Genomic DNA, 12,788 nt, shown 5'->3' with positions numbered 1-12,788 from the left:
ACCTTTGAAGCAGCCCTACATCCAGTGTTGGACAAATGCCTTTTCCTCTTCCTTTTCCCTGTTTTTACAGAGAAGGCTGTTGGCACATAAACTCATGAGATTCCTACTTTCCCACTGAAGACACTGTTTTTCTCATCCATCACTATAGTTTTTGCTTTATTTTCCTGACCTTTCCCCTTACTGCAGATTTCCTCCACTTTCCCTGCATCCCACAGCACATCTCTGCTCTCCCACCCAGACTGGGACATTCTTTCTCCTCTTGTTTAGGAGGGTGGACATGCAGAGTGATTTTGCTGATGTAAGTGAGGGTGTGGGGAGAGACCCACGTGCACTCACGTGCAGGCAGCATCAGGTTGTGCCCAGGGGCACAAGGCTGGATGGTACCTCTGATCCTGCTCTGTGAAGGCACTGTCACTGCTGGGGACAGGGGGTACTGGCTCAGACTGGTCTGGATGGGGCACACTGCGACCCAAACAGGTCTCCCTTAACTGGGCAGATCCTGGGGTGAAAAAACAGCTGCTCCAAAGCCAAACATGACCGTTCAGAGGCCAGGAGAAACTCTCTGTCCAGGGCAGTGAGGCTGAGGTGCCAGGAATCAGTGCAGACCACCCATGTAGCAGAGACTCAGTCTTTGATCTTGAGCAACTTGTAGAAACAAGAAGGTCCATTCGTAGACTCCCAATACTTGATGGATGCACTCATAGCCATAAGTAGATGCACTTTCTAATGCCTGCTGTCTTTCAGGCCTCAGGCTGGTTAATCTCCATTAGTAAAGTGTTACCAGATGCCCAGATTAAAGCAAAATTCATTTTATTAAAGATATGAGCTTGGTAAAGTGAGCTCTGGGGGGGTGCAGTCTGGTATGTGAGTGTGGCACTTCCTGGGAAAAGATGAGTGTGGAGAGGGGATTTGGTCCTACCAGGACCCTCAGAGCAAACCTGGACTTCACCCTGGCCGTGGCCTTCCTGGGGTGTGATGTGGTGATGCACATGTGGTGTCACCAGGTGGCCATGGATGGGAGCAGGGGGATGAAGGCCTCAGGGGCAGTGCTGCTGGTGGGGAGGTTGGCACAGAGCCACCTCACCGTGTCCCACCACCCCGCAGGCTCTGAGAATGAGGTGACACAGGTGAACCGGTGCCTGGATGCCGCCAAGGCCTGCAACGTGGACGAGATGTGCCAGCGGCTGCGCACGGAGTACGTCTCCTTCTGCATCCGCCGCCTGGCACGGGCCGACACCTGCAACCGCTCCAAGTGCCACAAGGCCCTGCGCAAGTTCTTCGACCGCGTGCCCCCCGAGTACACGCACGAGCTGCTCTTCTGCCCCTGCGAGGACACGGCCTGCGCCGAGCGCCGGCGCCAGACCATCGTCCCAGCCTGCTCCTACGAGTCCAAGGACAAGCCCAACTGCCTGGCACCTCTGGACTCCTGCCGGGACAACTACGTCTGCAGGTGAGGCTCACACACAGGGCTGTCTCCATGGAGAACTCTCCCTTGGCCAGGGCCTGGTTACAGCCCTGTGCCACCACAGGTGCTCCTGGGGCCCTGTCCCACACGGCCATGATGGGCCGTGCTATGCTGGGCCCTGTCCCTGTATCCCACAGAACCTGCTCACAGACAGAAGGAGATGGGAGATGATCACCCTGAAGCTGTTTAGACATTTTCTGTGGATTTTTTGCTTTGGTTCTAGAAGAAAGACCTGTTATGGGAACAGTTCCAGGAAGGTGCAGGCTAAGCAGGAGTATGGGGGAGGGGTCCTTACAGCCACTGTCACCAATCCATCTCCCTCACTGCTCCTCTTCCCCAGCCCAGAGCATCCTCAAGGAGCACCCAAGGTATCCTCACAGCCACAGGCACTTGTGAAGGCCTTAAAACCATGTTTGTTTGCCTGTTTAATTAGAAAAATTAATCTATATACGTAAAAAATACACCCTTCAACTGCGAGCAGCCTGGGATAGTGGAAGGTGTCCCTGCCACAGCAGTGGGTGGAATGAGATGATTTTTAGGTCTTTTCTAGCCCAAACCATTTGTGATTCTGTGATTCTATGTTTTGGTGATTGCACCAGGAGTCTCAGAGTCCTGATGTCATTCCAGGTCCACAGCACAGTCTGTGGCCAGCCTGGTTTGCTCCTCTGTTGCCTTCCACCCCCAATCACACACACACAGATCCATCCCATGTGCACACTGACAGCAGAACCCCTTCAGCACTTTTCCTTCATCTGCACTATTTTCCCCTCCCTGTTGCTCAGAAAGTCTTCGATATTCCAGAAGGTTAATGCACACAGAGCTCTTGGGAGCAGAGCCCAGCTGGCAGTGAGAGATGTAAGGCAAAAACAGCACCATGGGGGCCCCGCCCAGTGCCCTGTGTACAGCTGGGCTGTGAGCAGACACCTGGGGAAGAGCACAAGAACAAGTGTAGGACACACCTCCCTGTATTGTCTCAGTCTCTAATTGCTGTGGGGTTTGGGACTTCCTGAGCTGAACTTCCAGCAGCCATCCCCTACCAGCACAGTATCTTTTAATTACAATAAAAATATTATGTATTTTCACAAAGGAAGGTGAGTGCAGCAGCATCCTCTTGGAAGCATGAAAGTACAAATACCCTCAGCAGTCTACACCCCAGAAACATGGAGGCAGGAGAAGGACTGACCTGTGCAGAAGCAGACTGAGGGAGATGCAAAGCCCCTGGGTTGACCAGGCCCTGCTCAGATATTGTCCCCTGGCTACCCAGGGAATCCCAAATGGATGGGTTCTGCCTTCTCCCTAACATGACAAGAGGGCCCAGTGGGGAGGAAGAGGTTCAAAGGGGAGAGTGTTATTCCCCAGGAGACTGGAATGTATTTCCTGCAAGCAGCACAGCTGTTAATTATCGGGTCCCTTGGTCTCTGAATACATAATATAAAATATCCTCTAGAGACACAGAGGGAGCAAGAGGTTGACATGTGACCTGGTCAAAGCCAGCAGTGCAGAATCCACAAGGAGAGCCAGGAATAAATCATAAAGTGAAGCACTCCAAGTCTCACCCTGTCACTCCTGCACAGCTCTAGCCCTTTGAACTTCCCAGCTCAGAGGGCTGGGTTCTACTAATATGGATTATATAAAATCTGCAGTCATTATCTCCCTTCTCTAAATCTCCAAACAATGCAGCAAGTTTTGGGAAAGAAGATTTTGCCTGTCCATGTTACAGAAGGAAAGGGTTGATAAGAGGCAAACATGGGAACAAAGATGAGAAAAAAAGAAGGGTGTAGGGGAGAAGTGGGCTGGAAAGTGCAAACTGGAATGCTGACACTGACCAGAAGCAAGAGCAATGTGTCTGGAAAAGACAGGATGTCTGGGAGAAGCAACATGCTCAGTTTTTCTGAGATTGCCCAGGCAGGGTAAACATTTGAGTTCTCAGCTCAGACAGTGCAGGCTGTCACCTAAAGAACCCTCCCTTCAGGGGTTGTCAGTGCTGGTGCTTGCTTGAGGTTTCCTAAGCAGCTCAGATGCCACGTGAAATCCCTTCCTGCCTGGCCACAGAACGAATGTTGAGATGGATCTGGGTCTCCAGCTGTTTCTGTGTCCTCCCTAAAAGCCCTGTGTTGATGCCTCAGATCTCCAACACCACCATGTGCCAAGAGCTGACTCATGCCTAAAGAGTTTGGTGGCACATACCTGGTTGGCAGAATGATTTGCCTGCTCCACAGGCTCCAGAGAGTCCTTCTCCTGAGAATGGGCATCTGCAGCAGAGGATGGGCAGCAGCCCTGGCCATGGGTAGGACATCTTGTGTCTGAACCTCTGGACATTTCCTTTGATCTGAGGTGATCTCAGCTGTATTCAGAGTCTTTAGAGAAAGAAATTGGACCAGAGCAATTCTCTCTTTCATCCAATCAGACTAAAAATGAAAGCTGGGGTCTTTAGGCAAAGTTATTACCCAAAAGATAGAAAATGGCAGCACAGACTGATCTCCTTCCTGGCAACAGCTCTTTCCTCAAAAACCAATCTCACACAACAGAAAGCAAACATTTCTTCCAACACTGGACTTATGTTGCAGTCCTGGAGGAAGCCTGTAAAACATTGGCTGCAGAACCTGTTCAAAACCTCCTCCTGGGTTAGATGGCATAGGCAGGAGATTGTAAAAGGACATCTGTTCCAACTGCTTGAAGAACACCTACAGCAGCATTTTGCAAACATGTTCCCCTCTGTGAACACCGTGAGTGTGCTGTTCCATCCCCTTTCCCACAGCTGTAGTAACATGTCCCGTTTGTGCTCTGGCTCCGTCAGGTCGCGCTACGCAGAGTTCCAGTTCAACTGCCAGCCGTCCCCTCAGGCCGCCAGCGGCTGCCGCAGGGACAGCTACGCCGCCTGCCTGCTGGCCTACACCGGCATCATCGGTGAGCATTCTCTCTCCTCTGGAGGGGAGACCTCTTCTCTGGGGGGGAAACTTCTCCTCCGGGGGGGAAACATCTTCTCTGGGAGGGAAACCTCTCCCCTAGGAGGGAAATGTCTCCTGTGGGGGGGAAACCTGTCCTCTGGGAGGGAAACATCTCCCCTGGGTGGGAAACCTCTCCCCTGGGAGGGAAATGTCTCCTCTTACTCTGGCTATGAGGACAGTAAGGTGGAGAGCTGAGCTCTCCAGGACATCACAGAGTCATGGAATGGTTGAGGCTGGAAGGGACCTGTAAAGCCCATCTCATTCCAGCCCTGTGCCATTGGCAGGGACACCTTTCACCAGACCAAATTTCTCCATGCCACATCCAACGTGGTGCTGGTCTTTGTCCCTTCAGTGGCATGACTAAGCCATGGGTATGGGGTAACTTTAGGATGGCTGCAGTGGAGGGAGAAAAACCATGGGCTACTGACAGATTAGAGCATCTCTCTCTGGTGGAAATAGATGGGCTATCCCAGGGTGTCTGCTCTGCCAGGGATTCCCTGATGCCATCACCAGTGATGCCACTGGAAATCACCATGCACTGCCATTCTGCCAACTTCAAAGGGTGTTAGATGAGGGTTTCAGATGCTGCAGAGCCCAGCTGGCAGCAGTTGGCATGGGCACAGACAAGAGTCCAAAGAGAAGTGCAAGTGGCCTTTGGACCAGATCTGTCCTGACAGATGAGACAGACTGACATTTTTGGGCCAACATTTCATTCTGTTTTAATCTTTCATTCTGGAGATTGAAATTGGCTTTTTCAATGACAGCATGAAAACCTTTATACACATTCACATGCAGTTTTTGAATGCCCAGCCTGGAGAATAAAGGGCTTCAAGAAGACCTTAGAGCCCCACCCCCAGGGCCTAAAGTGGCTCCAAGAGAGCTGGAGAGGGACTTAGGGCAGGAGCCTGGAGTGCCAGGACAAGGAGAATGGATTCCCAGTGCCAGAGGGCAGGATCAGATGGGATATTGGGAAGGAATTCCTGGCTGGGAGGGTGCTGAGGCCCTGGCACAGGGTGCCCAGAGCAGCTGTGGCTGCCCCTGGATCCCTGGCAGTGCCCCAGACCAGGCTGGACAGGGCTTGGAGCAGCCTGGGACAGTGGGAGGTGTCCCTGCCATGGCAGGGTGGCACTGGATGGGATTTAAGGTGCCTTGTAACCCAAACCATTCCATTATTCTCTGAATGTAATTAGGGAACCTGAATTCCCAGAAACTGCCCATTCCTTGGACTGATAGCACTTTTGAATTGACCAAAGGCTTTGGTGATGGTGTTGTGACCAAAAGGGTTGTGAGTGCCCCTCTTCTCTCCCCTGGAAGCAAACCAGAGCTATGACAGCACCACCTGAAGGGTTTTGCTGCTGTCATGGAGGGGCTTGGCTGAGGCAGAGTCACCCAGGAGAGCAGCCCCAGGGGATGTCCCTGCCCTGCAGTAACATTGTCCGTCTGTCCCGGCAGGCAGCCCCATCACCCCCAACTACATTGACAACTCCACGTCCAGCATCGCTCCCTGGTGCACCTGCAACGCCAGCGGGAACCGGCAGGACGAGTGCCAGAGCTTCCTGCACCTCTTCACCAACAACATCTGCCTCCGTAAGCACCACTGCTGCACACTGGGGGGGGTTTGGGCATGGGGACAGGGAGATGTCATGTGCTCCGGGGTCTGTGGCTGTCCAGCTCCCTGTGTTACCAACCAAGGAGCTCTGCAGAGCCTCAGGCATCCCTTCGGGTGATGCAGAGAAAGAGGCTGGGAAAGGGAGGCTTCCCCCTGCTCTGACAAACCTTTTCTCCATCTTTCCCACACCAAGAAAATGCCATTCAGGCCTTTGGCAATGGGACTCACCTGAACACAGCCGTGGCCCCGTCCATTCCCCCCACCACACAGATGTACAAGCAGGACAGAAATGCCAACAGAGCTGTGGCGACCCTCAGAGAGAACAGCTTGGAGCACCTCCAGCCCACCAAGGTAGGAGAGGGCAGGCCTGGCCCAGGGATATGATCAGCCATGTCTGTGCCTCCTGCAGTGTCCTCACCTCAATCCTTCTTGCACCTGTGTCATTTCAGTCACATGCAGGCATCCAACCTACCCTCCATCTCCTGGAGGCCTGATTTCCCTTCCCTTCCCTTCCCTTCCCTTCCCTTCCCTTCCCTTCCCTTCCCTTCCCTTCCCTTCCCTTCCCTTCCCTTCCCTTCCCTTCCCTTCCCTTCCCTTCCCTTCCCTTCCCTTCCCTTCCCTTCCCTTCCCTTCCCTTCCCTTCCCTTCCCTTCCCTTCCCTATGTTTCATTTGAAGTACTGGGAAATCCATGGGGTTTTCACCCAGAATCACTGGTTTGGCTCCTCACTGTCCTTCATGGCATCAGTTCAGCTTCAGATGAGCATTTCAACTTCCCAGGACACAAGTTCCTCTTTGTTAGATGAGGGTTCTAGAGGTCATAATGCAGAGGTTAAAGGTTTGCTAAGCATTGGAGAATTTGAAAGGAAAGGTTCTGATCATCAGTAAATTATTACTATCAAAATAATATTAAATTGAAATTATTTTAAAACAAATAACATGTTCATTTACTGATGATGGCTGTGATAGACATTAAATATTTTATTTTCAAATAAAAGCAAATGACCTTGACTTGCCATGCTAGAGTAATTTTCAGATTCAATTATTTTCCTACTGAATAATTAACAGTGACCCTGATTTGCTGAACATTCAGGTTACAGAAGCTGTCAGTTTTAACTAGACTCCAAGGACTGAGCTTTGCACTGGGCTGACTGATACCTTCAGAACTTCCAAGTGTGGGTTATTTTAAGGCTAATCAGTGTTTCTTTTGCTGGGAAAAAGCCCAATTCACCCCTCTGCACCCTGTTTTCACAGAGTGGCTGTGGCCACAGCTCTCTTCACAGAGAGCAGCAGGCACAAACTCCCCAGGATTTCCCTGGGGAAGGCAGTGAGAGAGCTCAGAGAAAGAAGAGAAAACAATTCTTATCTGTATTTGCTGCTCCTGTTGTTTGGCACACAGGGAATGTGTTATGGAGATTGTTTACGCAAAGTGATTTGTTAATTGGATGCTGGTGAAGGTTGTTTTGATTGATTGACCAATTAGGTCAAAGCTGTGTCGTGACTGTCTGTAAGGAGTCGTGGATTTTTCTTTAGTGTAGTTTAGTATTAGTTTAGTATAGTATAGTATGTAGTAAATATATAGTATATATATATAGTATGTACTAATATAATTTAGTATAGCTTAATAAAGCAATTGCTCAGCCTTCTGAATCATGGAGTCACTGCACGTTATTCCCCAGCTGGGGATCATCTTGCATCAATCAGCAGCAGGTTGGGAGGTGGAGTAGAGTGGCCTCAGGTTTCCTCACTGCTCTCCAGGGCACTGGTGGCACTGTTGCAGGGCACAGGGACACCTTCACCAGGCCAAAAGCTTGGCACCCAACAGATCTGGAGGCTTTCCCTCCAGCTGGTGCTCCTCAAATCTTAGAAAATCGAAGTAGTGGCCTCAGGTCCAGACCTGGCACTGAGAACTTCATCCTGGAAGTGAAGGAGAAGCTGTGAACTGTCTGTGACCAGGACAGTACTCCCAACAGCAAGTGGGAAGCTGGAAAAAGCAGCTGCAGTGGAGGATGGCCCTGCCACATCTCCAAACTCCTCGTGGCAGCAGCACATCCTTCCTCTGGGGTGTGCGGGCTGCTGGAGTGTGGTCCCTGCTGGAAACCAGAGATTTGGGTCTTGACTTTGGACTCAGCTTCAAATCCAGATCCTGTTCAACTTTTAATGAGGTTAGCACCTCTGGAGAGGGGAAAGCTGGTGAAAGGTCTCCCAGCACCATGGAGGTATATTCCACATCCACCTTTAAGGTCAAGCCAGTGGCCAGCAGTGGCTCCATAAGATACGTGGATGGCCACTGACCTGAGAGGGCATCCAGGCACCCACCTCACTCAGACACCTCCAGCCAGTGTCCAAACAAGTGCTGTGCCCACAAATGGCTCTGCTGCTGTGGCACCACCAACAGCTGGAGAGCTGTGCTGACCTCCAGGCCAGAGTTTGGGTGCTGAAATTAGCACTGGCCCCTCTACACATGCACATACCTGGGGCTGCACAGCCCCTGAGCCCCAAATCCTCTGAGGCACCAAGGAGGGACACCAGTTTGATTAGAGACATGGAGCCCCTCTCCTGTGAGGAAAAATGGAGAATTGGAATTGTTCAGTCTGGAGAGGAGAAGCTTCAGGGCGACATAATTGTGGCCTTCCAGGGCCGGAAGGGGCTCCAAGAGAGCTGGAGAGGGACTGGGGACAAGGGCTGGAATGCTAGGACAAGGGGAATGGCTTCCCACTGCCAGAGGGCAGGGTTAGATGGGATACTGGGACTGAATTCTTGGCTGTGAGGAAGGGGAGGTCCTAGCACAGAATGCCCAGAGAAGCTGTGGCTGTCCTGGGAAGCTGTTCCAGGCCAGGCTGGACAGAGCTTGGGACAACCTGGGACGGTGGAAGGTCCCAGGGCAGGGGGTTGGAATTGGATTGTCTTTAAGGGCCCTTCCAAGCCAAACCATTTCATGATTCCATGATGAGGCACAGAGCTCACCCCACGCTGTCTCCTTTCTCCTCAGGTGGCTGGAGAGGAGAGGCTCCTGCGTGGCTCCACTCGTTTGTCCTCAGGCACCTCCAGCCCAGCAGCCCCTCCGTGCTGGGCGGCCTCTCTGCTGCAGATGTGGCTCCTCCTGGCCCCTGCTGTGCTCAGCCTCCCCGTGATGTGAGGAGGGCTGGCACTCACCCTGAGAAACTCGATCTGTGTTGGTTTCTGTGCTCAACAACCAGACCAGTAACTTTTTCAGGAGGAGAGCAGGAGAAGGGAGGGGAAGGGAAGGTGAGGTGAGTGTTTAGGCATCCCTTCCTCCTCCTCACCTGTCTGCCAGTTTATTTGATTTTATATGATCAGCGTTGTTGACAACCAGCTCATTCCTGGTCCTGGCCACCTTTCCACACCACAGCTTGGTTGTTGTTTCTCCAGCTCTCTATGGATAGGCCTGAAGCCATGGACAATTCCCTTGGAAAAGGTGAAGCAGAGACATGATCCAAGAAATGAGAGCTGCAAAGGAAATGCTTTTTCCTGCCCCAGCCAAGAGGGGAAAGACTTTTGACGGATGGGTGACTGGATGACCTGTGAGGAGGTTTCCTGAAGCCCACCCTGAGGGGCTCCTGACAGGACATGGGGAGTTCAGACTGTCTACACGGTTCCTCAGGACCTGAAGGACAGCACACCTGGTTCCCTCAAACTGAAGAAACCAGAAGACTGGTGGGAAGGTGGTTGGTTTTGTTCACTGGAGAGGAGCCTGAAGCACCTCTGGGGAGGGCCAAGTAACCACACTCTGAACTGGCTGGCAGGGATTATCCACCCTCTCAAAACCATGGCCAGAGTGCAACCAGCATCCACGTCCCAGTGTCACCTCCCCTCGGGCCCTCCCTCTTGGGGAAACCTGTGTCCTGTATTGATGGTATTCAGGAAGAAACATGTGTGTTGCATTTTGTTTATGGCTGAATTTTTTGTGTCCCAACCCAAACACCTCTATCCACTGGTCCTGTTCAGTGTTTTGGGGCATTTTTGCCACATCCAAACAACCAGAGGCCAATATTGTCCCACTCCAAGCTACCCTTTCTCCATCAGGGGCCAATGTGTGAGCCCATGGGCAGGGTTTTACCTGAGCCCAACACATCCCACTCTCACCTGCTCATCCTCTGGTCTCACTGGCACAGGGTCTCCAGCCATGGGATTTCATTTGTTTTCCTGGGAAGAGATAGGATAGGAGGGGTTTGCTAGAAACCACCCTGAAGACAGAAATACCCAGCCAAGAAAGGCCAGTCATGAATTATATAATGGGTAGGGACTGGATTGCTATAGTTTCCCCTCCTTGGAAAACTGGCAGAGGCAACCCCCAGTGTCGAGGTGAGCAGGCCAAGGGCTTTGCCTCTTGCCTGTTCCTGTTTTTTCAGTGAGGATGTCATTTAAGGAAGGGATGCTGAAGTGACCTTTTCTTCTGAGCCACAGCCAGAGCCCAGGGGAGGAAAGTGAGGATCAATGTCTCTCTGGTGTCCTGGGGCACCTTTATGCAGGTGTGTCACCCTGGGCTACCTGAGCATCCCATCTTTCCTGAGGAGGTGAGCTGAGGAGTCCCAGTGCCCTCCTGGGGGGCTGAGCCCTTTACTAAAGCCAGGAAAGAAGATGGTAAGGAAGAGTGAGAAGGTTTCCCAGGATAAATGCTTACCCAGGCTGAGTGCCATGGGAGGAAGAGCAATAGCCCCAGAATCCCCTGAGTGTGTTTAGGTCTGGCCTTTGCAGCAGTCCATTTATTCCTATAATAAATATCATTAATTCCTTGGCATTTGAATGCATGGAAAGGCTTAGGAAGCATCTGACACAGCAAAGTCCATTGCTTTGTAGTCCCATTTCCTGCAAAACCTCTCCCATTGCTTATTGCTTCGGATTTTCTAAGAAACTGCAGCAACTTCCTTGGCTCTTGCTCCAACAAGAAACCACTCTGGTTTTCAGCTGAACACCTGTGGATGTGTCTGACATGAGCAGAAATTCTCCTCCTGCTGCATCCTGTCCGCAGTGCTGCTCCCTGAGGTGCTCAGGGCTGTAGCACCTGATTTTCAGGGCTGTGCAAAGGAGACACCAAGCTCCAGGGCTTGTGTGCAGGGTGAAAGTCACACCCTGAGCCAAAGGCTGTGTGTGAGAACTTCATGGCCAAGAGGCTCACTGTGACCAGGAAAGCAGACCAGGAGGGAGAGCTGCAGGCAGGAAATCCTTTCAAAGTGACCCCAGACATGCACAGAGCTGCTGTGAAGGTCTCCCCTTTGCCCAGAACAACAGTGTCTCCTGAGAGGCCAAGTGACACAAAGCTTGTGCCCTCTCAGCTGCAGTGGAGAGGGGTGAAACCCTGACTGCTCAGCCCTCCAAGGCAAGGAACTACCTCAGCACCACGAGGTCATGCTGGGAATTGCACCCTTCTGCCCCGTTCCTTTCCAGTCCTGTAGTCATGCTCTGCTTTCCACAATCAAAGCAGTCTCCAGCAGCTTTCAGTCGTGCCCAGGCTCAGCATCTGCACAGGGTGGGGATGCAAATGTCAGCTCCTTCCCGGGAGCACCCACTCCCGTGTCTCTCACATGGTGAAATGCCACTTTGCCATTTCCTTCTCATTCAGCAGAGAGAGGTCAGGATGCCTCACCTCTCCCTTCAGACTGGTATGCTGTAAAAAGAGGTGTGGAGAATCCTACTCAAGGACTGGATGGGATGGAGACCTCCAGAGGTTACCTCATCCCAGTACCATGTCCCACATCAGCACCTACTTTAGTGATTTCAATGAGAGACATCATCATCTCCCCAGGGTTTACATCACAGGATCATGAAATGGCTCAGGTGGGACCTTAAAGCTCATCCTGTTCCAGCCCCCCTGCCATGAGCAGGGTCACTTCCATCAGACCAGGCTTCCCAAGCCCATCCAGCCTGGCCTCCAGGGCTGTCCTGCTTTAAAGGCTCTGCAGATGCTAATTGTCTCACTGCAGATCCCCAGTTCCCATGTCCTGTCCTCCAAGCCCTGTCCCAGGCCAGCTCCTGCCCTCCCAGGGGTTCCTTGGGGTTCTGGGATGCTTTGGGATGAAATGAGTGAGGCACAGAGCACGGAACCTCTCACCCAGCAGGAAGGAGCAGGAATTAACAAAAAAAAAATTCCCAAAACTTTCATGGCTTTGTTCTGATCATTTTACTCTTTCCACCAATATTTAATGTTGATTCTCCCTCCAAGCCTGCTCATGAATCAAACTGTGCAAAAAATGATGACTTTTGAACCTTTCTGCTGGAGGAAGCAAACACGATGACTCTCCTCCCACCCACCAACATGTGTGCACAGACCACTGCTTTTTCCTTGTGAAAAGTCAGTAATTTTTTTGGATGAAATTCCATCTCTGCTGAATTCTGTGAAGTGAACCATGGATCTTCATTTTTAAGTCTCTTGATTAACCACAGAAGTCATAGCAGCTGCTTGTAAAGGCAAAAGACTGAGCGAGCCAAGAGACAGAAAGGGAGACAATTTTTTTTAGGAATTACTCCATTCCTGACAACTTCCATAAGCACAAAGAAGAATCATGGGAAAAAATAAAGAAAAAAACCACAGTTAAAGAACCAGCCAGACTTTCTGTAGCCACTGAACTCTATTTTTTGGCTGCACAGCACTTCTCCCAGTGTTTGGCAGCCCTGAGAGCCTGTGAAATATTGTGTGTGTACTTATACCTGTCCTGCCACGTCACATCCAGCATTGTCCAGGTGGGAGCAGGAGCTGGGAGGGAGACCTGGGGTGGGAGATGGTGCTGGGGCAGGAACCCCTGTGTG

The 12,788-nt window shown here is 51.6% G+C and overlaps 1 protein-coding gene across 1 annotated transcript in view; it reads left to right on the top strand.

The window, feature by feature from the left end:
- LOC131557000 (GDNF family receptor alpha-4) overlaps positions 1-10,652 on the top strand; it is a 71,804-nt gene extending 61,152 nt beyond the window's left edge. The window contains exons 4-8 of the mRNA XM_058803989.1: positions 1,105-1,450; positions 4,263-4,372; positions 5,866-6,000; positions 6,216-6,373; positions 9,013-10,652. Coding sequence (XP_058659972.1) covers positions 1,105-1,450; positions 4,263-4,372; positions 5,866-6,000; positions 6,216-6,373; positions 9,013-9,159 — 896 coding nt within the window. The 3' untranslated portion in view covers positions 9,160-10,652. The remainder of the gene's footprint in view (positions 1-1,104; positions 1,451-4,262; positions 4,373-5,865; positions 6,001-6,215; positions 6,374-9,012) is intronic.
- Positions 10,653-12,788: the final 2,136 nt, after the last annotated feature.

This window comes from Ammospiza caudacuta, chromosome 4, assembly GCF_027887145.1.
Source record: "Ammospiza caudacuta isolate bAmmCau1 chromosome 4, bAmmCau1.pri, whole genome shotgun sequence".
Taxonomy (NCBI): domain Eukaryota; kingdom Metazoa; phylum Chordata; class Aves; order Passeriformes; family Passerellidae; genus Ammospiza; species Ammospiza caudacuta.
Note: the sequence above shows the minus strand (reverse complement) of the source record. Positions and strands in the feature narration are given on the sequence as shown.